A 25187-nucleotide genomic window follows, 5' to 3' on the forward strand; every position below is an offset into this window, starting at 1 on the left:
AATTAGGGGTTCTAAACAATATTGCCTGTTTTTATTTTATTTTATTTAAAAAAAGTTTGACGTTAGCAGTGACATTAGCGACCTCAATTCACAACATCCTTTCAAATCTATCCAACCATGGAATTCAAAATCATTTTATCTTTATAAATCAGGCCTTAAATAAGGAAAAATGATAATTTTTACGACATTTTCATATCACGAATGGCTATTCCAAATCTCTCTCATCACATATTAAATGTACCACATTTTTCGGACAAAAATACCCTTTTAATTTCTCTAGTTTTCTTCACCATATATATATATATATATATATATCATTACCTTTTCCTCTACATATTTGTCATTCCTCCATAATTTTATTTTTATTTTTATTTTTATTTTTTGTCAATAAAAAAGTTTTAGTCAACCATATTTGTTTCTCTCTATTCTCTTCAACTACAATTTTATATGTTTTTCATCTCAAAAAAAAAAATAAAAAAAAATAAAAGAAAAGAGAACATTTTGAAGATGGGTTTTATATATGGTAGTTTTTAACAAAATTTATGGTAGTAGGTTTCAATTGAATTTAAGGGAGGAAATAAGGATGAAAGTACCTATTATAAAAATATGTTTCGGCAACCAATCGTTTCGAGAAAACATTGATGGCATTGGGTTTATACTGGGTTTTTCGGCCACGATTTGAAAATATTATGAAATTTGTTAAAGAAGATGAAGGTTGATTGAGTTGGAGAAGGTGAGGATTGCTCTAAGATGAGTTTGGATAGAAAGAGAAAAGATGGTAATTGATTAGAGAAAGAAAAGGGAGAGACCTGAAATAAGAGGATATTTTAGTCTTAAAAGTTTAATGTATTTAATGTATTCTATAGAAAGAATGACATATCGTTATGAATCGGAGTAAATAAATCGGGTGAAATAGCAATATTCCTTAAATAACACCATTCACATAATAAATTTGGCATTTGGCGGTGTCTCATAGAACTTGAATTCAATTCTAGAATGCCAAGCTGGCTTTACTAGATGCTCTTGGGATGCCTGCGGTATTGAAGAAAATAATAGTGTGGAGTCACCCTTCATTTTCAAATAAGGAAGAAAATTAATGGTTTCTATTTTTTATTTTAAAAAAACGGTGATAAGAAGTTAGACAAATCCAAAAGGAAAGGAAAAAAAAGTGATTTATAGGCAATTTTGTTTCTAAAATTTTATTTTATTTTATTTTTAAATGCTGGTAGAATGTAGAAAAAATTTAGATGTATCATTGTGAGAAAGGACATGAGTCTCATTACTGTTGTTATTGATGAGGACAGTTAACAGAGTTCATGCACCTTGGTTTTTTTTAGAATTTATTTGATATAGAGAATTCTATCTCATTATCCTTTTTAAGATATGCTTTAAATAAGATCATTCATGTAATTAAATTGGTGCAAAGCATTTGCCCATGCTTCATAGATCTGGAATTCAAATTATAGAGCGCCAAGTTGGCTTATTAGACACTTTTGGAATGAGTGTGCGTCATTGAAGAGAATAGGGTGGAGTCGCATTTCGTTGCCAAAAAAAAAAACGAAAAATAGTGGTTTCGTTGCCAAGGTAAAGTTGTTTCTATTACACGTGTCGAAAGAATAGCCAGAGTCAGTTAAGTGACCGTAAGAACAGGGCAAATTACTGCTGTAAAAATTGGTATAAATGGTGCGAATTACTGCTGTAAAAATTGGTATAAATAGTTATAACGAACCTAACGATCACGATCCCCGTTTCAGCAAGGACAGTTCTGTCCTTTTACGTCTTCAAAATTCGCGGGGCCACGTCCATCGTTTCCTTCACATTTCATTTCGTGAGCCAAAAATCGCTGAGGTTCGAAGAGTCCGTTTTGAAGCCATGACTGGCTCCCCCATTCGTCTCTTGAACTCCCTATATATATGCACATAGACATATACTTCTAGAGAGAGAGAATCTAATTCGTTTTAGAGAGAGAGGCATTTTGTTTTAGAGAGAGAGAGTGAAGCGATCACTAGGCTTCCCCAATCGTCTTCAACTCAGAATATGCAGATAGTCATGTGCTTCTAGAGAGAGAGAGTAATTTGTTTCGGAGAGAGAAGCATTTTGTTTTAGAGAGATAGAAAGTGATTTTGATCACGAAATTGTGTGCGTGTGAAAGAGAGAAAGAGAGTATAGATCATGGCGGCTTCGAACGGAAGCGAATACTTCGAGTTTGAGATCGAAACTGGAAGCGAGGGGTTTGCGCGACCGTCGAACGCCGAGTCAGTGGCGGAGGACGAAGATGAGCTGCTTTGGGCCGCGCTCGGGAGGTTACCGTCGCAGAAACGGACGAACTTTGCGTTGTTGAGACGTTCGGCGTCGGAATCCGATAGCGGAGAAGAGAAGACAGAGACGATAGACGTCAGGAAACTAGATCGATTCAATCGTGAACTCGTCGTCAGGAATGCATTGGCAACGTCCGAGCAAGATAACTTCAAGCTCCTCTCCGCCATCAAAGAACGACTCGACAGGTATACGCATTTGTGTATATATGTGTGTGTGAGAGAGACTTTGGGATCTAGTTTTAGTGAATTTCTATTCATAAATCCATTTCTTGATTTTCTTCAATTCCTAAAGTCGCATTAATGAACAGGAGTTCCTTTTCCTATTTTTATGCATTTAATTTTTAGTTCTTCATTTATTTTTCTCGGAAATTTGTTCTTCATTTATTATTAGTAAAAAGAAGTAACGATTGTACTGAAGATCGATGTATAAATTCTTGCTTGTGAAACTGGATTTAGGAAGACCTTTGTGAAGTACTTGATGCATTTAATTCTCTGGCTTTTGAATAATTTAAAGAATTTCTAATCTCGATCCATTGATCATTTGTGGACATTTAGTTTGAATTTAGATTTCTAATTTCATTTATATATGTGCTGATTGATCTTCATCTTATTCATCATAAAAAAGAGTGGGAATAGAGGTCCCGAAAGTTGAAGTGAGGTTCGAGCATCTGACTATCACGGCCAACGTGCAAGTCGGTTCCAGAGCTTTGCCGACTTTGGTTAATTTTACTCGAGACAAGTTCGAGGTAGAGTAATTTTTAAATAATTATTTCTCTCTCTCTTTTTGTAAGTGTTCTAATTGAGGCTGGTTATTACTCAATTTTATTAATTTCTCGTAATTGGATGCAGCGTGTCTTAACTGGACTGAAGATTTTTCGTCCAAGGAGGCATGCCTTAACCATTTTGGACAACCTCAGTGGTTCTGTGAAACCAGGAAGGTAAAACACCTCTTCTCTCTTGTTTCTTATAGATTCAGCATATGCATGGTGCGAAAGAAAGATTATTGGCTTTGAATGGCTGTGTGTCAATCACAACAACCATTTTATTTTTTGTTCTGCAATCACCACTATTTGGCAGTCTTTTATATTATTTTTGGATAAGTATTCTGTTACTCGTTGCTGAAGTTTATAAACATTTTATCTCCTGGTCAGTGAAATATTTTTGGTAAGTTTCATTGGCGAAGGTCATCTACACAAAATACATTCTTCTTGGAAAAGGATAGTGTCCATAATTTTTTTTTTTTTTAAATTTTAAAAATGATATTCACACTTCACAAGAGTGCTCTCATACTCCATTTGCTCTTTTTAGTAAAGAATATGAAAAATATAGCTTCGAGCGAATATGACAAATGTTTTTTTTTTTTTTTTTTTGGGTAATGCAAATATGACAAATGTTCCTCAAAAGCATTCTCACACTTTATATTGTTTAAGAATATTTTTATGTCATTTACACTCCACTTTTGAGGAGTCATTATGTCATTTTTATTGAAATATAAAAATAAAAAATCAAGTGAAGTTTGAGTTTTACCTTTTAATACTACAAATATCACTGCCCAGCCTTTTATATGGATAAATGAATGAAACTGAAATTGGCTGTCCAAATTAGTTCTTTCTTTTTTTAATGTTAAACTTTAATCTTCTTAATATGCATTTTAGCGTACTAGTTTATCTCTCATGGCCTCTTTCCCAAAGTTAGTGTGACCATCAGTTAACTAGTGCTGAGAAGGATAGCTTAAGAGTAATTTTAGAAGTAATCTTCAATTGAGCACAAACTAAAAGTTATAAAATACCAATAAATCAGGAAACAAGAGTTCATTGGCAACTTGACAGATAATTGACAAGGATTGGTTTCTATTTTAAACTGTAATCTTCTTAGCATGCATTCTAGCTTACTAATCTGTCTCTTCTGGGGTCCTTCCCAAAGTTAGAATGACCATCAGGTACCTAGTGCCGAGAAGGATAGCTCAGAGTAGTTTTAAAAGAAATGCACTTCTCTTTAATTGAGCACAAAACTAAAAGTTATAAAATACCAATAAATCAGGAAATGAGAGTTGTTAACTTGACAGATACTCTGATAAGGATTAGTCTAATTTTAAAATTTAATCTTCTAACTAGGCATTCTAGCTGACTATTCTGTCTCTTCTGGACTCCTTCCCAAAGTTAGTATGACCATCAGTTAACTAGTGCAGACGGATAGCGGATAGCCCAGAGTAATTTTAAAAGAAATGCAGTTCTCTTTAATTGAGAACAAAACTAAAAACTATAAAATACCAATAAATCAGGACATGAGAGTGGGCAACTTGACAGATACTCTAATAAGGATTAGCTTATAATTTTAAACTTTAATATTCTTTTTAGGCATTCTAGCTTACTAGTCTGTCTCTTCTGGGCTCCTTCCCAAAGTTAGTATGACCATTAGTTAACTAGTGCTGAGAAGGATAGCTCTGAGTAATTTTAAAAGAAATGCAGTTCTCTTTAATTGAGCACAAAACTAAAAGTTATAAAATACCAATAAATCAGGAAATTAGAGTTAATTGGCAACTTGACATATACTCTGATAAGGATGAAACTTAGATAAGGCTAGTCACATCAGATGCTCTAATTAATAAGCACAAAACTTAGTTAATAATCTCTTACCTAAGTTCCTTTTTCGCCCAAAACACACCAACTAAATGAAACGTAACGGCTTGCAAATATATATCAAAACATGGACATAATTAAATTGGAGGACCCAATTACAGTATACTATATGGTAAAGGGCATTGCCGTTTTCATCCGGTGAACTACCTTGATGTGAACGGAAACTCTTTTTTTGGAAATGAATATAGGGCTGCAATATATAAAACTAGTCTTTACATTCAATTTTACTCATGTTCATGACATCTCACATGTTTATGATTAATTTATTCTTTATTGAGATTATCACTTTCACCATTGCACTTGCACTGTGCACAGTGGTTTTGTCCTTTCATGGTCATATAAAATTAGTTTGGAATGCTAAAATCCTTTTTTACATGCATGTGTTATCTTTGGCTGGTTTATTTTTCATTAAGTGACATTATGTAGTGAATAGCACGTGGAATCTTGAAATCACATTTTTTTTTTTATATATGACAAGTTTCTTTAGAGTTGATGAGTTAATTTATTTATTACCAAATATAATTGATTCAGAGAGATGGAATAAGAAATGGAGAGGTGATCTATCTCATGTTTGGACTATCCAAATTTGGAGAGTACTATATTCATTTGTTCTTTGTTGCGCTTCATTGATGATTTGTTGCATGCACGGCAAATTTCCTTCATGTCCCTTCATGTGTGGTGTTAATGTCGTCTTGCAAACAGCAAAACAGTACAGTTACTTTATGAAGAAAGCAGAACCGTAACAATCCATCACATAATCATGACATTTGGTCTTTAATAGGGATCTTAACTACAGTCTCTGAAAATAAAAGCTAGGGTGTGATAACTGATTTAGAGATGTGATCACGTGACTCATGCTACAGGTGTGAAACTGTAAAAATCTGTAATGTATTGTCAAAGATGAGTTGCCAAAAGAAGCAAGTAAATTTGCAATTAATCTAATAATTATATTTCTATTTTGTCCAATTGTTGGATTAGGAATTGAGATTACACCAACAAAAATAATACCTTTTAGCTTCTATTATTATGTTTAATATGTTATTGGAATGCAAGCAATTTAAAGTTATTATATTTGTGTTGCCAGGATGACACTGCTTTTGGGGCCTCCAGGTTCTGGGAAATCCACATTGCTTCTTGCTCTAGCAGGGAAGCTTGATTCTGGCTTAAAGGTTCGTCCTCCTACTCAGTACAATATGTCCATGAAAACATTATCTTGTTGCCCTTGCTTAATTAATTGATACATCCTTGACCCTGAACTGGTAAGTAAAGCTCTCAATGGAAATAAAGGACTAGGGGAAATCAACACCCTTCCCCAAGTTGTTAGAATATGATGTTTTTGTTGAGTGATTTTTGTGCAGTCATTTGGTCTTTCGATGCATTATTGGACATGTGTTTGAGTAAAATTATGCCACTCAACATTTGAGTTTTAAAGTTGGCAGTAGTCCCAAAATAATTTTCCCAGTTCTTGCACAAACTAATCCTCTCTAAGGAAGTGCCCACATAGTGAATAGGATTCATATAATAGAGCTCTTGTTGTTCTTCAGTGGATTGAAACTAGAATAGAGTTCTCTCTATTTTTTCCCCTTTCTAGTGTATCATATATATATATATAAACTAGAATAGAGTTCTCTCTATTTTTTCCCCTTTCTAGTGTATCATATATATATATAGTTTTCCCCCCTAAAGTTATCTCACACACACAATGACATACATTTATATTGTGTAGTTGAAGAATAGAGGTGACTTATATATTATAGCCAGGCACAAACCCATTAAGGGTTCAGGGCAAGATGTCTCCACTGATTTTTTTTCTTTTTTTCTTTTTTTTTTTTTTTTTCTTTTTTTTTTATTTTATTTTTTAAATCTTAAAAATACTCTCACCCAATTTCTAAAGTTTCTTTGCCGCATTAAAAAGAAAATCAAATAACAAAAGTAAATGATGTTTCTCCTTCATTCAAATTTCCATTCAATGTGAGAAGGTGCTTCTCTTACACAAACGTACTGTTTTGGTTTCAGAAAAGTGGTAGTATTACCTACAATGGCCACAAGCTTGATGATTTTTGCGTTCAAAGGACTTCTGCTTACATAAGTCAAACAGATAATCACATTGCAGAGTTAACTGTACGTGAAACTTTGGATTTTGCTGCCAGATGTCAAGGTGCAAATGAAGGCTATGGTGGTATGTTTTGCTCTAAATCATCAGATTTTTATTTATTTTTTATTTTGTTATTTTTTTTGCAATGTGCTCTGTTTTCATTGTTAAATTTTTGCTCATATCTTATTACTGTTTTAGTTTAAATTTTGTGATTAGGATTCACCAACTCAAAAGAAAAGAAAAATTGGAAGGAGGAAACATTGAGCCCTAGAAAGTGTTGATGCCCTGGTCGTCTAACCCAAACTCAATAGAAGTTAGTGGAGCTGGTACTGATCTTTTATTTGGGTTTAAACTGTGACTGATCGATCTTCTTGAGTTTCGCACTGCATGGAATGGGCTATTGGGCTTGGATTAAATTTGCACCAATGTCACCCAAAGCAGCCCATAATTAGAGCCTCTCATTCAACTATTTAAGTCACGTTTTTAGTTTTCTGAGTTGCTTTAACATGATCTAACCACCCACCAAACGGACACGCAATACAATGCACCCCCTTGGGAAATTTTTCTGACCTAATTCACAAATGACGATCAAGGGTACCTGTTATACGATCAAAGGTCCCTGTTACCAGTACTTCTAGTCTTCCCTGATGTTTTTCTTTGAAAGTGCTGATGGATGACTCTTTGATTTATCATATCAATGAGAAAAGAATGACGCCGCAGACCTTCCAAATCTAGAATTTTTAAATGCTTCTTTGGATTCTGAAAAGGAATAAAATGTTTTTGAAGAATCAACTCAGTGTGCTCGATTCTTTCTAGAAGAAACCAGGAAATACAGAAGGTTAGGCGAGTACCTAGGTTAATAATAAGGTATCCTAAAGGAAATACCTCTTGAGGAAAATCTGAAACTCCCTTAGAAGATGGCAATTTGAAATTCAATGACCCAGAATTCCAGGACTTCTTCACGAGGATCTTGGTACACTGTGCCTGTATGATAATAACACCAGATCATCAAAAAGATCGAAAGTCTCAGGTGCAGGCTGAAGAAGAGCCGTAGGACTGTTCCTTGCATTTGGTGAACAAAAGTATCTATGCATTTTACAATTTAATATGTTGTAGAGCTATCAAGTCCAGTAGCTATTTCATCCATGAAAAACCACCATGAATTTTTGTCTCAAGTGCTTATCACAATGAATTTTTTGTGGGTTACTGAAATTCTATACTCAATCTGCTGATTGTGTTTTGCATTTTTTTTTTTTCGTTGGTAATATTATTATTATTATTATTATTATTATATTTGAATGCATTTCAAAAGGATTTAAGGTTTTGTTGTTTTTCTATTTACTTCCTTCTCCTATATTCCTGGAGTTATCCTTAAATGTTTTTCCCTTTTCTTTTCTTGCATTTATCTAAGGCCAGTAGTTAGTGTTGATCCTGCCAATTGAGATTTTTGTGAAGTCTTGACATTCTAACCTTTATTTGTATTACTACTTGAAGGCCATGATGTTAGTTCAACCCCCTTTTTTTTTTCTTTTTTTTTTTTTTTCAATTCTTTTTCAGTTCTTTGTTATTTGTTTGACTCGGTCAACATGCATTTTATATGACTTATGAAAGATTGTGGATATGCAATTACATTATGTGCCCCATAATTTCATGACTGTGGAACACTTATTTTCCATTTCTCTTTTGTTGCAGGATATATGGAGGATCTTACTCGTTTGGAGAAGGAAAGGAATATACGTCCCAGTCCTGAAATAGATGCTTTTATGAAGGTTTTCATTACAAAGTTTTTGTAGCTTGTCAATCTTTTATGGCTATATATTTTGCTATACTTGTCGTCAACTTTTTACTACGTAATATTTGATGGCTTTTATCTAAAGAGTTTTCGAAATCTAATTGCTTAGGCATCATCTGTTGGCAGCAGAAAGCACAGTGTCTCAACAGATTATATATTGAAATTGCTTGGTCTTGATATATGTTCAGAGACACTAGTTGGTAATGATATGCTCAGGGGTGTTTCAGGTGGTCAGAGAAAGAGAGTTACTACAGGTTTCTCTCTCTCTCTCTCTCTCTGGTATGACATTATGATGTTATAATTGTTTGTGTTAATGAAAATGCTGAAATGTGGAGAAATGGGAGTGCCAGATGATTTACATCTCAAGACTTGCTGACACGGCATGATCCTTTGAGATAACTGTCATGCAAATATAATGTTTATGTCGCAAGTCTACACTGAAAGAGCATAAATATATATATTTATATATTTGATACATAGACATATGGTGAATATTTTTTGAAATATCCAAACACTGTTCAGAAGAGCACGAAGTTTGTTTGAAATAGCCTAACCTACCAATAAAGAAAATGTTTGATATAGCCAAAATCAAGTTGTGTTTGGTTTTCTCACTATGTCATCTTTATTGTATTTGTATTTCAATTTTGTTTGGTTTTCTCACTTTCAATTTTGTGGGGTGTGGAAGATTTCTACTCAAACACACACACAAACATACACACTTAATAAAATTTGGACCCTTTCGAGTTGTGATCCCGAACTTTGAAAGGTTCCCTATGTGAAATACATGTTCTCTAAGCAAGATGTTGTGCTAATCGTTTATATGGTTTTTACTTCTGCATATGTTTCTTTTAAATGTGTCCAAATATACCTTTCTAGTAAGTTTGTTGAATAGTATTCACTCATGCTGATTTATAGATGCTATAATCTTTGTGTGGCCCATTTCCTACTTCCTAGTACTTCTAACAGTTTGTACCTTTTCTTTCGTTTATCTTGTTATTATACATATGTATTTGGTGTGTGAGACTTTCTAGGTTACTATTTGGCATTTGCGTGCTTGTTTGACCAATGAGATCATCAGTTTGTGTGGTGGTGTTCTCCATTATGATGTTGTGAGGTTAAACTCGCAATGTGGAAAACTCACCTGGTGAAGGTGAAATTTCTCATGCATTTGGAATAACTGTCAATGAGTAATCTATCGTGGGCTTACGCTGACAGTGGGAACACCCAAAAGATAGCTATTTGCAATGTGAATTGTGAAATACTGAAAAAGTTTGCTTTCTATGAAAATGAAAAAATGGAAATGAAAAGCAACAAAAAACTATGCTTTTGATTAGACTCGGAAGAAATTCTCAATGAATTTGGTTTTATGACATTCTTCAATCAAATAATCATGGTGTCATAAGTCTATCGTGGGTGCATGCTCATGATTTGAACACCCACAAGATAGCTATTTGCAATTTGAAATACTGAAATAGTTTGCTTTCTCTGAAATGAAAAAAATATGCCTTTATTAGACTGAGAAGAAAGTTCTCAACGAGTTTGGTTTAATGACATTCTTCGATCAAATAATCATGGTATCATTCTGATGTAGGTGAAATGGTGGTTGGGCCAAGAAAAACCCTTTTCATGGATGAAATATCTACCGGACTTGATAGCTCAACAACATATCAAATTGTAAAATGCATCGGAAATATTGTTCACCAGATGCAAGGAACAGTTCTAATGGCTCTTCTTCAACCTGCACCAGAGACGTTTGATCTGTTTGATGACCTGGTGTTATTATCAGAAGGGCACATAGTGTACCAAGGTCCTCGTGAAGAAGTCTTGGAATTCTTTGAGTCATTGGGTTTCAGATTGCCGCCTCGTAAGGGAGTTGCAGATTTTCTTCAAGAGGTATTTTCCTTTATGATACCTTATTATTAACCAGGGAACTTTTCTAACTTACTGCATTTACAGGTAACTTCTAGAAAGGATCAAGAACAATACTGGGCCGATTCTTCAAAACCATATGTTTTCCTTTCTGTTCCACAAATTTCAGAAGCATTTAGAAATTCCAGATTTGGAAGGTCCGTGGAGTCCTCTCTTTCTCTTCCATATGATAAATCCAAGAATCATCCTTCAGCTCTTTCCAAGGCAAAGTTTGCTGTATCAAAATCGGAGCTTTTCTGGACATGCTTTGCACGAGAATTGCTTCTCATTAGCAGGCATCGTTTTCTTTATATTTTTAGAACATGTCAGGTATAGTTTACCTTACTGCTTCTATATTCTCATGCCTATCTTTTACATCTTCTCGATTAAAAACTGTTTATGATTATGTCACTAAGGAAATAAGTAACATGTTCTAGTTTCTGTTCACTACTGTGACGTGTTTGAATTTTGAAAACTAACAATAAATGGGTGGATTACCTTGCAATTTGTGAAACTGATCTACTTTTTCTTGTTTAAATCATAGAGTGCCTGGGATAAATTTAGGGATAGGGCATAATTTGGCTTTATTTTGGAAACAAGGTCCAAATCAGTATGTTGGTCCAGTCATCTCAAGGTTTCTGGGTGCAAACACGTATTTGTGTTCTTCTGTGCTCAAGTATTGCATCTTAGATCAAAGCATTCCTTATATGCAGATTCATTTCAATTTTGGCCACAGTAGTTCATGATTAGTTTATTTATTCCTTGTTATCTGGATCTTTCCAAAGCTGTGGAATCCTGTGCTTGACAAGACATAGGTGCTAGCAGGGGATCCATACTATATTGTTCAACAATTCTGTTTTTGTTATGCATTCTAGATTTTTTTACTATCAAAAGTAGTTTTTTTTTTTTAATTTTAATTTTAATTTTTTATGTTGCAATTATTTTTTTCTTTTCCTTGAAAACAAATATAATTAAAGGAAATGTAGGACAATACACTTACACAGAACATATATTGGTTAATAAGAATCTAGACAAACAACATCTAATGAGTTTGCTTAATATGGTCCCCCACTAATGTTGATATATTTAAGAAAATATTTAATTGAAAAAACACACAAACCTCTTCCTTGTAGATACTTTTATTCCATTCTTCCAATACATGTACACAGAACATTAGAGAGATAGAGAGTCCTATATCTAGATGACTTTTTTACATCTATAACTATAATTGATTTAGCATCCTCTAGAAAGGTAAAAAATATTTCTTGGAGAAAACCAAACAGATACTAGATTGGGCATAAAACAAACATCCTCATCCTTTTTAAAAAATAAACAATGGAGGACAATACGATCCATGATCTCAATATTTATTCACATGAAACATCTATTTGGAATAACCCAATTCAGCTTATTATCCTGCAAACTTTGGTTCAAGTAAAGGAAGGAAACCTTGGACCAAGTAGTATGATGCAAAATATTAACCTGCCTGACCATGTAATCCACCAAATTTGTTTGTTTATAAGTATGTAAGCTCTTCTTGAACAGCTTTGTGAAACATTGGAATTGATGGGATCAGTTCCATTCGAATACGTTGTAGCTAGTATCAATGCTATTTTTGACTGCCCACAAATGATAGTCATTTAATCCAAGGAGATTTTTTTTTTCTTTCATTTTTTTTTTTTCCAAAAAAAAAAAAAAACCTATATAATCCGGGTGATTTGCGAGATTCCTTCTTTAAGAATAGTATAACTGTACCACAAATTCTTATGAAATCTCGTTTAATGCCGAAACGGGTCGAAACTTTGTTTGTGTCAGACTTGTGTCCGACACATCCATGAATTATCCGAGAAGTGTTTTTGTAAGTTATAGTATGATGTGAAATATTAACCTGCCCGACCATGTAATCCACTGATTGAAACCTCCTCATCGACTGCCTTCTAACAAATCAGGAGATTCCTCTTTAAGAGTAGTATAACTGTACCACAGATTCTTATGAAATCTCATTTAATGCCGAAACGGGTCCAAACTTAGTTTGCATCAGACTTGTGTCTGACACATCCATGATTTATCTGAGCAAGTGTTGTGTAACTTAACTAGTGCCAATGCCCAGTTTATGGCTTAGGATCCAATGTTGAGAATCATTTTGGTGTTAACTAGTGCCAATGCCCTGTTTATGGCTCAGGATCCAATGTTGAGAATCATTTTGGTGTCTGTAACAGCTTGGATCACATTGGATTTGTTTCTTGGCAGTGGCATTTCCCTTATTAAGTTTCTGAACCTCAGTTTTCTCCATCATGTAAACTAATGCACACATGAAGTCCTAAGTAAACATCTTGAAGTAGAACTTTGATTTCTTGAAGAAAAAGTTTATACAATTTTCACATTACAAATTGCTCTCCTACTGGAAGTTATTTGCTGATATTTGTTAGAAGCCTTGTGAAAGGTTGTGTTTCCTGTTAGGATGTGTCTCAAATTCTTGAAGACTGATGTTGTTCGAAGAAGTCTGAATGGTCGCACTGATGCGGACCAGTCGCACTTTCTCGGTTGGGAGTTCTGAAAAGTGCAATGGGTCACACTAGCCTGACATGTGCGATAATTGTTTCTTTTTCTGAGAAATTGGTTTTCTAAGGGCTGCAGACTTGTAGGAGAAGTTGTTTCTTTGTAATTAAGGAATTGGATTGTAAGGCAAGTCTTGGCCACAAGGAATTGTAATCCTTGTCCGACAAGGAATGGGTTGAAGACTTTATAAATAGAAGTGGAGTTGAGTGGATTAAATAGAGAAGAAACAAGGGTTGAAAGGGGGAGTGATGTGAGGAGAGGAGAGAATGTGCATAATTCCAAGTTGAGATATGTAGCCCCAAAAGTGATGAGTGAGAGTAGGGGGCGGGCATTCTCTATGGCTGTGCGTTCTCTTCTAATTCATGATAGTAAAGTTTCTCTCCGTGGATGTAGCCCTAGAGTTGGGGTCAACCACATAAAATATTGTGTTGTGCTTGATTGGTGTATGATTGTATCTCCATAAATGCAAGTTTGATGGTTGTGTGATGATATGCTTCCACTGTGCTTGAATGAAGAGGGAATTATTCCCAACAAATGGGATCCAAACTAGTTGGAAGGAATTGACATTCCCAACATTTTCTAGTACACCATTCAGCTAGTATTCTTATAGTGTAAGATACTAGCTGCATAGATGGTCTCTAGTTGGTATAGCTAGTTCAAAATTGCTGTGAACAAAAACAAAAATCAGATGAAAATGGAACTTTAGTGAAGTTAATTGTGAGAAGGGATGCCAAAAAAATTATGTCCTGCACAAAGGTGGGAAAAGGAATAAAACACAGAATAGCAGAACTGGAGAAGATATTTGAACTATGATTCCTAATTCTTAATAGAGTTTTTCCTTTATATGTGATACAAGTTATCAATTAATGTAAAATCCAAGGGTATAAAGTTTTTTTTTTTTTTTTTTACTTTTTTTGCCCCAGTAAATATGTTTTTTTTTGACCATTTATTATCCAACAAATCATCTGATCATCGGCTCATTTCTACTCCTCTGTAAATAAATCAGAATCAATTATTTATTGAAAATTTATCTGCAGGTATCACTTCTTGTAGTTGGATGCACATGCATTTATATTTTTATTTTTTGTATATAAAATTTTTGGAATTTATATACTGTTATATCATATTTCTTTCTGTTAATTTGTTATACAGGTGGCATTTGTAGGATTTGTCACATGCACAATGTTTTTACGAACAAGAATACATCCTACAGATGAGATAAATGGAAACCTGTATCTGTCTTGTCTGTTCTTTGGGCTGGTGCATATGATGTTCAATGGGTTTTCAGAGCTACCTCTTATGATATTTCGACTTCCAGTTTTTTATAAGCAACGAGATAATTACTTTTATCCTGCATGGGCATGGTCTTTTTGTAGTTGGATTTTGCGTGTACCTTACTCGGTCATTGAAGCTGTTGTATGGTCTGTTGTTGTGTACTACACTGTTGGTTTTGCCCCTGCTGCTGGGAGGTATCTCCTGCTTACTCAGTAAATCTCGTTGATGTTTATTAATATATTCTCCATCCTTATCATCTCCTTTTATATGTTTAAGATTTTTTGGCTATATGTTTTTACTCTTTGCCGTACACCAAATGGCTTTGGGTCTCTTCCGGATGATGGCGTCTCTTACTCGAGATATGATCATTGCCAATACATTTGGATCGGCTGGACTGCTAGTTATATTTTTGTTGGGTGGATTTATTATTCCAAAAGGTAGGCTTTGGTAGTTTTCAGTCGATGTAAAGTACAAGTAGGTGCTCTTTGGTGATCAAGTTACTCTTCTTTCAGAAATGATCAAACCATGGTGGGTTTGGGCATTTTGGATGTCACCATTATCCTATGGGCAACGTGCAATTTCCGTCAATGAATTTACTGCCACAAGATGGATGAAGGTCTGTCTCGTAACTAGTGAACAGCTGGATGTACTTTCAGTAGAACTATGTTGTTCATCTTGGACAAAATTAGTGACACATAACTCAATTAGCTTTTTTTTTTTTTTTCTGTGAATCATTACTGAATCAAACTTACTGGTTTGGAAAACTGTCACTTTACAGAGATCTGCCATTGGAAACACTACGATTGGACACAATGTTCTTCAGTCACATAGTCTACCTAGTGGAAATTATTGGTATTGGCTCGGAGTTGGTGTTCTATTACTTTATGCTGTGCTTTTCAATATGATAGTGACATTGGCATTGGCTTACCTTAATCGTAAGTCTTCAGATTTATCATGTTTGCATCTCTCTTATAGTGCTTTTGAGACTATTAGTTTAATGTCATGTGCTTATATTCTGAATTGCATATGTACGTCACAATGAATTACGTACCTCGGTTGTTTGCTTACAGCTATCACAAAAGCCCAGGCCGTGATTCCACTTAATGTCACAGAAGATAATTCATCTGGGGACAGTGGTCAGTTATCCTTTTTCCTTTGTGCTTTACAATTTAGTTATTTCTTATTAAAAGCTATATTGGACAAATCCCATCCCTCCCCCGCCCCCCCCTCCCTCCAACCGGATTGTAGACTTCTTAACATTCAGAATATGTGTTTTAAAATTTCTTTCTTAAATGTATCATACTCGTTTGGGCAGGAAAAGATCCTGCTGAGCACAGAGTTAAAAGGAGGGGAATGATTCTTCCATTTCAACCATTAACAATGACTTTCCATAATGTCAACTACTTTGTTGACATGCCAAAGGTGTGGGAATCATGCAGTTTTGGTTTCCTTTAGATTTCCTCATTTCACCTAATGTGAAATATTTGTTATTTTGAGTGTCTCAGGAAATGAGTTCGAAAGGTATAAAGGGAAAGAGGTTGCAACTCTTGTCGAATGTGAGTGGAGTTTTCTCACCAGGTGTGCTCACTGCATTAGTGGGATCAAGTGGAGCAGGGAAGACTACTTTGATGGATGTTCTTGCTGGTAGAAAGACTGGGGGATACATAGAAGGGGACATCAGGATCTCGGGTTACCCAAAAGTACATCGCACTTTTGCAAGAATCTCAGGATATGTTGAACAAAATGATATACATTCTCCTCAAGTGACAGTCTGGGAATCCCTTTGGTTCTCTTCATGTCTTCGCCTTCCCAAGGAAGTGAACAAAGAAAAAAGAAATGTTAGTTGCTACCATCAACTACAGAGAATTTATTTCTTTCTCAGAGTTGTTCTATTGTATTCCATAAAACAGTTCACTCCTATGTTCTGCAGGAGTTTGTTGAAGAGGTGATGAAATTAGTGGAGCTTGACAATTTAAGGCATGCCTTGGTAGGTTTGCCAGGCAGTACGGGATTATCTACAGAACAAAGAAAACGTTTAACGATTGCAGTGGAGCTTGTTGCAAATCCTTCAATAATCTTTATGGATGAGCCTACATCTGGACTTGATGCACGAGCTGCAGCCATTGTTATGAGAACTGTTCGTAATACTGTTGATACTGGAAGAACGGTGGTTTGCACCATACATCAACCAAGTATTGACATATTTGAATCATTTGATGAGGTTGGTTAGATTTATGGTTTGTGAAAAACTGTGATGTAGAATACCTTGGGTTATACAGAACATATTTGTTCTTTAAAATTACACACATTGTTTTCAATGCACAGCTACTTCTTATGAAGAGAGGGGGCCGAGTAATATATGGAGGGAAACTTGGTGAGAAGTCGCAGATTTTGATAAACTATTTTCAGGTAAGGCTGCATGCTTTTGTCTTTATTATTTTCAGCTCTTATATTTCTGGTTCATTCTCCTGTTCAAAGGAAAAAATTATAAATAGAAACTAAAATTAAACTGTTCATCCCTGATAGCTCATAGAAAGATTACCGCCATATGATGGACCTTTTTATTTTTTACCATCTGGTACTGCCACAAATGTTTGCTTGTCATAGTTTATATAGCAGGAAAAAGGACATGGCCACAGGAGACATGACAGGGCATGACACTAAGCGAATGCACTTCCACAACAAATTCTAAGAAGTAGGATACAGAGTAACATCATATCTACTATATATATTGGAGCTATTCCCTAAAAAAATATTAACTCTAGGATACTTTGTGAAACTTGAAATCATGCTGCATGCTGCATACGGTTCATAATGTGGTGGGTAAAGGTCACACAAACTTGTAATTTTAGGATTGTAAAAGATGCAAGGAAGATTGAAGGTTTTTCAGGTGAAGAAGTATTGGGATTGGCTTGATTTTAGAAGTGACATTTTTTTTTTTCCTTTAAATACAATTGCTGAAATTTATTATCAACAACTACTTTAGATTTTGGATCTTAATTTAAAATGACAAAAGGTAGGAAAAATGAATTAGGGCTTATTAGAAGCTTTGTGATTTTGGAAATAAAATAAAGCTCTTCTCAGGCTATAAATAGTAACCCATGATTTGTTTGTGCGGTCCTTTGGGCTGTTGGTATAATTTTTTATGAAAGGAAGAGTTGCACTTGTGAATATTAGATATTTAAGGGAATGTAGTGTTTCAGATTTTGAAGTGCGGAAAACTGCAAAGACTAAGATGTAAAAGAAGAATTTTTTTTTAAGGATTTTCACCTCGAATTCCTTAAACTATGCCCTCAAGTTTGCATTACACAAACTTCAATTCTCTGTAGCTCAACGATATCACGTTGAAAAAATGTATAGATACTTATAAGCTGCTGTTATCTGTTAGTTTTGTCACAACTAAGACTCCAAGTTAGGACATTATAAAACTTTGACTTCTAAGTCTATCCTAGGCCTATTAAATACTACCATTAGAACATCAAAAATTAACCTACGAAATTTTATTACATGAATGTCCAGAATTTCTTGAAAGTCTGAAGATATTTAAAATGTAAGAAAATATATAAGTACTATTGAAATAAAATAATAGTTTATTATACTCAAAACTTAATTGCACGGTATCCCAAGCTTCCCCCATATAATGTTTCAAGTTTTAAATTTTCTTTTTTGCATGCGTTATATTTAACTTTTATCTTGTTTTCTAGTACCTGCCAAAAATAATATTCCAGTCTGGAACTAGAGCAAATGGGAGCACAAAAGCAAAAAGGTCATTATCCATTGTGTCCCTGTTGGGTGCTGGGAGAAGTAGATTGGATAAATTTCTTACCTTTGCCCTTTTTTGCACCAGTTGCTGCTCCAAAAAATTCAAACCCACGTTCTTATGCTTAATAGCCCGAGCTGTAAAATATCTTGTTTCTTGGGAGAACAAAAGCTTCGGTAATATAACACCTTATATCTATAGTGGAGTGCTTACAAAGTATTAAATTTTTACTACTATATTTATGAATTAATTTATTAGTTATAAAAAAAGGGAGGCGATATTTGCACTCCACTTTTCTCAATTGCACTACACTCTTAGCAGAAAGGACACTTATATCCCTAATCTTATAAATAAATAATTATTTTTCTTAAATACCACAATTACTCTTCCCGTTATAGAAAGATATTTTTGTCTCACTCTCTTCCCAATTTAACGATTTGGGTCACTTACAGCCTCTCTCAATTCTTTCTCTACTTTGTATTAATTATCTTCTCTCTCTTTAGAGTTTGATATTGATCTTTTGTATGTAACAATGGAAGATTAGCACAGAAAGCATGTAAGAACTATCAAAACTTCATGAGTTATTCAACACCATCCATGCTAACAGTGATAGTAATTTTTTCTTTTATTTTTCTTTTCGTATTATGTGTTTTGAGTTTAATTCAATTTTCTTTTCCCTTCATTTGATGTTTAAGAATTAATTTGGAACGTATTTAAATCTTGAAGTTTTTCTTGTTGATGAGAAAAGCCCAAATTATTTTGACAATACAATTTCAAGAACAAAGATTTTATGGGAAAGAGAGAGAGAGAGATATTATATGCAACTATGTTTGCTTTTTGACTTGATAAATAAGCTTTTGTAGCTCTAATCAAGTCTTTGTATCCTTATTTCTTTCTCTACTTCTCTTAAATTCAGTTGAAACATAATTCTTAATTTAATTCTGTCAAAACTTAAATCCATATAACTCACCTTTCAAATATTTTCTCCTTTTTTTTTTTTCCCTTCCTCGTATATATATATATATATATATATATATTTTAAAGATTAATATATATAATATTAATTGAAGACAATAGAAAAAAGACAAACATTCACTGCAACGGAGTTCTTTAAGAAAAAAGTATTTTATAGAAAGAAGAATGTTATGCAAAAACAATTATGTATAAATGGTGAACAAAATGACGATGAAAGGGTAACTTTATCTAAAATTAGTTAGTGCAATTTAATATGCCAAGTAAAATCTAGGAGGACAATTGGTTTATTGCTACATTTTAGGAGTAAGTAAAGAAGATAAAAAAAAAGAAAGTTTATACTGCAAATGGTAGTTATGGTATAATAAAATAAGGGATGATGCATTAATTAGCCTAGGGATTTTTTTGTCATTTGCATTAAAGAAAAAAGAAAAGTGGAGTGCAAACGTAGAAAAGTGGAGTGCGAATATCGCCTCCCTAAAAAAGTGCACCTTAAAATTTTAAATGAAGGAAACTGCTGACTTCAAATGTGATCTTGGCTTGGCGGTAGGTTAATCAGCCCCTCCCTCCATGTGAAGTGTCAACTAATTGACACTGAACTGCAGACAAATGCTCGACAGAGGTGTGATAAGATGTGTGTTTTATCATTTAGAAACGAGTATATCTGTAGAAATGAAAGTATGTTCCTTCTCTTTATTATACAGAAAAGTAGGAGAGATCTATGCTCTCAAAATATCAGAACTAGTCCACCGACCGATACGGGGCGGATAAACTTAAAATACCAAACAGCACCTGAATCACTTGATACACGTAATAATAATCTCTAGCTCTCTGTCATTTGAGTAAAGCCAAATTTAAAGTTGTACATTTCTAATTGATTGAGAAAAAATTTATACTGCTGCAGCAACATATGATTCTTAAGTTCATTCAGATGTATGATTTACTATATTTTATTTTGTTTTGTTTTTCTATTTCTTGAGTCAATCCTATGGTTATGTGTTAAGACTGTCTTGTAAGTTCTTCACACTAATTTGTGTTGGATGGTCAGTCAATAACTTCTTTTCATGTTTTTAACTGGCACAAGAAGATTGTTGAAAAAATAAAAATAAAAAATGACAGAAAGAAAAAATGAGGTCTTGCTGGATATTATTACCTCAGACACCATATTCCTTGAAGCTCATGGATTTGCCAAGTATGGCCAGTTTCATTATGACTGGTTGCTTGTTACAAGAGAAGATGGGGGTTGGAGAAGACTTTGTTGTTGGTTGTGACTCGTATATCTCAGTTGTCAATCTACATTACAATATGATGCTCAAATGTTGGGAGGTTTTCCTTGTCTGTTGGGGCATGGGGGGCTATTGCTAGGTTGGGAAAATCATTTTTGAGAGATATAAATGGCTGAATTTGAATTTGATGAGAGACTTAGGAGAGCTGGTTTATAATTCCACCTCCTTTCCATATCTTTTCAGGACTTGGTAAACAAGTTTTCCAGAAAGTGGACTTGGTAAATATCATGAGAAGAGAAAGTGGACGGGGGATGTAGAGAGATTTTATAGTGTTTTTTTATGTTCTTCAGTCCCAAGGTGACAAAACATACCATTCACAGTAGGAGACTTTAGGAATTATATGCAAGAATAACAAAGATGATTATGCTCTTCTTCTTTTTTCCGCACTGTAAAGTATCATTTTTTTCATCACTAGATGTCACTCTAATATCAAGAACTTCATGTTGATTTAACTACATTTGTGACTTGTGAGTGCAAATTTTGGTCCTCTTAAATTGTTCTTTTAGGATTTGCTATAGTAATTTATTCAAAATCTCAGAATTTTACTCTAAAATATATAAATTCTTCAATGTTATTTGATTGTACCATCGATTTTTTGAAAACATTCATATTGTCTTCTTTTTTGTTGTTCAGGCAGTTAATGGAATCCCTCCCATTCCCACTGGTTACAATCCTGCAACTTGGATGCTTGAGATCAGTACACCTGCAGCTGAAGAGAGAATTGGTAAAGACTTTGCGGAGATATACAAGAATTCGGAGCAGTATAGGTGATCATTATTGACATTGTGTTACTATCAGAAGCAAGATCTTGCTGATTTTCCATTACTTGTTATTAAATTATATTATCTCTTATTTGTTCATTTAATCTTATTTTTCTCTTTATATTCTGTTCTAGGGAAGTTGAAGCTTCCATTAAGTGTATGAGTATTCCAGCTGATGACTCCGAGCCATTAAAATTTGCCTCTACGTATTCTCAGAATCTGATGTCCCAATTGAGAATATGCCTCTGGAAGCAGAATCTTGTATATTGGAGAAGTCCACAGTACAATGCTGTGAGGATATTTTTTACTGCAATGAGTGCATTGATAATTGGTGCAGTGTTTTGGGATGTTGGATCGAAAAGGTAATTTTTCATTTTTGCCAATCCCCAAAAGGAAGATTCATTAAATTGCACTTGGATATTGCTTTGTTATTCTTGTGATTGTTCACAATTTCTTGCTCTCTTGGATCCTAATTGTTAATGATGATGATGATGATGTTACACTTGTTTTTGTAAGAGCTATGTTAAATTTTCGAACTTAACAGGAATTACTTTGAGTATTATTACCTATTATTACTCAAAGATTGCCAGAATTGGGTCCGTGATATTAAAAGACCTGCGCAGCTAACTTCAAGTAGTTTGGGTTGGAGGCTCTATTGACGTAATTGAATATTTAGGGACCAGCTGGGTAAATGTGGATTTGGTCGTGTTTCTAGCTCAAATGTTGTAGAGTGGTCTTTGTTGCAAGTGTGGATAGTTTAGCCATGGCTTTTTACCGAGTCATGTATTTTTTTTATTAATTAAATATACAGGAATGCCTCCAAATATCATCAACAAACATGATTTTCTTCTATTACTGTCACACTGCAACTTGGTTTGGGGAACGGTATTTGACCAGAAATTTGGTATATGATTGCATGTTCTGCAGGGACTCAACTCAAAACTTGCTTGTTGTCATGGGCGCTATGTATAGCGCTTGCTTGTTTCTTGGGGTTAATAACTCTTCATCGGTACAACCAATTGTTTCAATTGAGAGGACAGTTTTCTACAGAGAAAAAGCAGCTGGAATGTATTCTCCATTTCCTTATGCGGCAGCCCAGGTAAGCATCTTGCTTATGAGACGGTTTATTTAATGGGAAATGAGACCCTAAAAAGAAATGTGTTCAATCTATTGGATAGGATGCATATCATTGTGATTGTAATATTGGAAAGCGTTGATGTAATAGGAATTTCATACTAAGAGATACACTAAGCTATTATGTCCAGCCAATTTCTTGGAAATTGGTATTTCAGAAACAAAGAATAAGCCAAACCTTCAGCAGGAAGTAGGGATTATGTTGGCAAAGACTTGGATGTCATACCATGTCTGCGTCAAGACTTTCTAGAAGTTTGAACACCTTCCTTGCCGGCTAACACTTTACCATTTCCAAGTGAAATTGAGTAGAAAAATATGTTCTATATAATATATATATATATATATATATATATATATATATATTTTTGGGTAGGTTGTAAGTATGTTCTATAATTTTTTTTAAGAATGATAAAATTTATAAGGGTTTCCTAATGTTCCAGTATCAACTTTTACCAAACATGAAAAGGAGCCTGAACAGAATTTGAAATTTGTGGTTCTTGTTGACTTCTGAATAATAGACCATAATATTTTGGTTTTCTTACTGACAGGGCCTTGTGGAGTTACCATACATTACAGTGCAGACAGTATTATATGGTGTAATTACGTACTTCATGATTAACTTTGAGAGGACAGTTGGTAAGAATCTAATTTTTCCTTTAGTGATGCTTCCTGGTGTATTATATTGCTTTTTTATTGTTAGATTAGAAAATGAAGTGCATTTCCTTTAATACAATGGGGGATTGTAGGGGAAGTTTTACTGGGAATTTATATTCTCATATTCATGATACCTCAAATAGTCATAAATTTATTTCATGATACCCACAAAAAATAAAAATAAAAATAAATGTGTAGAATATATGTTGACATCCCTAAAGAAAATTTAGCACGAGTCATTTTCGGGAAATCATAGCTTGTCCGGGTGTGTAACCTGGTCAGGACTATAACTTGCAAGCTGACCGACACTGCTGCAATAAACTTATAGTAGTATCTTTGGATATTACCTTGATTAAGACAACGTAGCTCCCTGCATCTAACTCCAAAAGACATAAAATTCAATTGGTTTTTGAGATTTTAAATTTTTTAGAAAAAATGGTTTTTGAATGGAACAAATAGAATTGTCTTATGTTTGCATTAGGAGAGATGATGATCATTTGAGATAGTTATTATGTAAAACTTATGGTTGGCATCCTTGAAACTTATTGTGGTTGTGAGGTAATATTAAGTGTATATCTTCCTGAATGCATCCAGCTCACCTTTTATACAATATCTTATGTTTGGAAGCATATAATTTTGTGATTTAATCAAATTGACAGGATCACTACAAATTTTTATGACTCAATAACGGAAGTAATTATAATGAATGTTTCTCCTGTGTTGCAGGTAAATTTTTTCTCTACATTATGTTCATGTTTCTCACCTTCACCTACTTTACCTTTTATGGCATGATGGCTGTTGGTCTCACACCTTCTCAACATCTGGCTTCTGTCGTTTCTTCCGCATTTTATTCACTGTGGAATCTCCTCTCGGGTTTTCTTGTCCCAAAACCTGTAAGTAGTGTATCATTTTTTGTTTAACAAGGCATTGCTTTGAGATCCGGTTTGGAACGATTAAATGTTCTGTTCACACAGGATTCCTGGTTTTTTGTAACTTCAACTAAATAACCAGACAAAGCCAGGAAAAAGAAGGGAAAAATAATGAATTAGATTTGCTTGGGCTGAGTGGTCAATGACCATCTTTCAGTCCAACCTGTTCAATGGTTCATCACATGCACCATTGTTTTACCTGGTCTCAGCTTGCAAAAAAGACCATCTCTCATTGTTTTATGCCTAGGACTTGGCTTTATATCCACAGTAGAGTTAATAAGATGCTTCATATTGCCCTTGCATCATTAACTCCTCTCACATCACTTGATTATGGATTGAAAATATTTTTAAAAGAACAAATAAATAAATAAATAAAAATTCTGTTATAAACTTTGAATTTTTTTAATGTACTTATGGTATTTCTTTGTTTCTATTACAATATATATAGAGCATCCCAGGATGGTGGATCTGGTTCTACTACATTTGCCCAGTTGCGTGGACTTTGCGAGGCATAATTACCTCTCAGCTGGGTGACGTGGAAACGAAGGTTGTAGGGCCTGGATTTGAGGGCACTGTTAAAGAGTATTTGGAGGTGAGTCTTGGCTTTGGCCCTGGGATGATTGGCGTTTCAGCGGCAGTGCTTGTTGGCTTCAACATCTTATTCTTTGGCATCTTTGCCATCTCTGTCAAAACCCTCAACTTCCAGAGAAGATGAATGGAGGATTAGAATATTATATCTTATGAGGTTAGGATCAACACTGCATTAGTTTGGACTTACGCTGTTGAGTAACATCATTGCAAGATTAAATCTTTTAGGAGGAGTGAAGAAAGGTTCCAGTTGTACACATCTCCCTTTGCATGTATGGCCTACTTAAAAAAAGTACTGATGCAATGTAAACAAGTATTGAGAAAATGAAATGAAATATACAAATTAGCATTCATAGAGCAACTTTCAGAAATTGAAGTGTTCATACAATTTTATCTATTTGGAAGCAGGTAGATTTGATTATATATATATTTATGGGTACTTCTATTTGGAAGTAGGTAGTTTCTACATGCATCTATTTTTGGGTAATTCTTTCCACAACAAGGGTACAGCTGGAGC

At 34.3% G+C, this 25187-nt stretch overlaps 1 protein-coding gene across 1 annotated transcript; it reads left to right on the forward strand.

Moving 5' to 3' along the window:
- The first annotated feature begins 1936 nt into the window (after positions 1–1936).
- On the forward strand, positions 1937–25075 carry LOC132307188 (ABC transporter G family member 31). Its single transcript, XM_059804878.1, has 24 exons — positions 1937–2504; positions 2944–3064; positions 3168–3256; positions 6042–6126; positions 6974–7136; positions 8745–8821; positions 8954–9098; positions 10436–10737; positions 10801–11082; positions 14464–14780; positions 14863–15023; positions 15099–15202; positions 15365–15521; positions 15657–15722; positions 15902–16008; positions 16092–16424; positions 16517–16807; positions 16912–16995; positions 21238–21371; positions 21500–21727; positions 22293–22464; positions 23048–23135; positions 23880–24046; positions 24531–25075. The coding sequence occupies exons 1-24, from the start codon at positions 2173–2175 to the stop codon at positions 24795–24797; spliced, it is 4272 nt and encodes a 1423-aa protein (XP_059660861.1). The 5' UTR covers positions 1937–2172; the 3' UTR covers positions 24798–25075.
- The last annotated feature ends 112 nt before the right edge of the window (positions 25076–25187 follow it).

Source organism: Cornus florida, unplaced genomic scaffold (assembly GCF_030987335.1).
Source record: "Cornus florida cultivar Cherokee Brave unplaced genomic scaffold, ASM3098733v1 CherokeeBrave_3.0.0_Hap2_Chr05, whole genome shotgun sequence".
In the NCBI taxonomy this organism is placed as follows: Eukaryota; Viridiplantae; Streptophyta; class Magnoliopsida; order Cornales; family Cornaceae; genus Cornus; species Cornus florida.

Coding starts and splice junctions, on each gene's coding strand:
- LOC132307188 (XM_059804878.1), top strand. CDS start 2,173: ATGGCGGCTTCGAACGGAAGCGAATACTTCGAGTTTGAGATCGAAACT. Junction 15,522..15,656: donor GGCATTGGCTTACCTTAATC/GTAAGTCTTCAG, acceptor GTTTGCTTACAG/CTATCACAAAAGCCCAGGCC. Junction 21,372..21,499: donor AAGAATTCGGAGCAGTATAG/GTGATCATTATT, acceptor ATTCTGTTCTAG/GGAAGTTGAAGCTTCCATTA.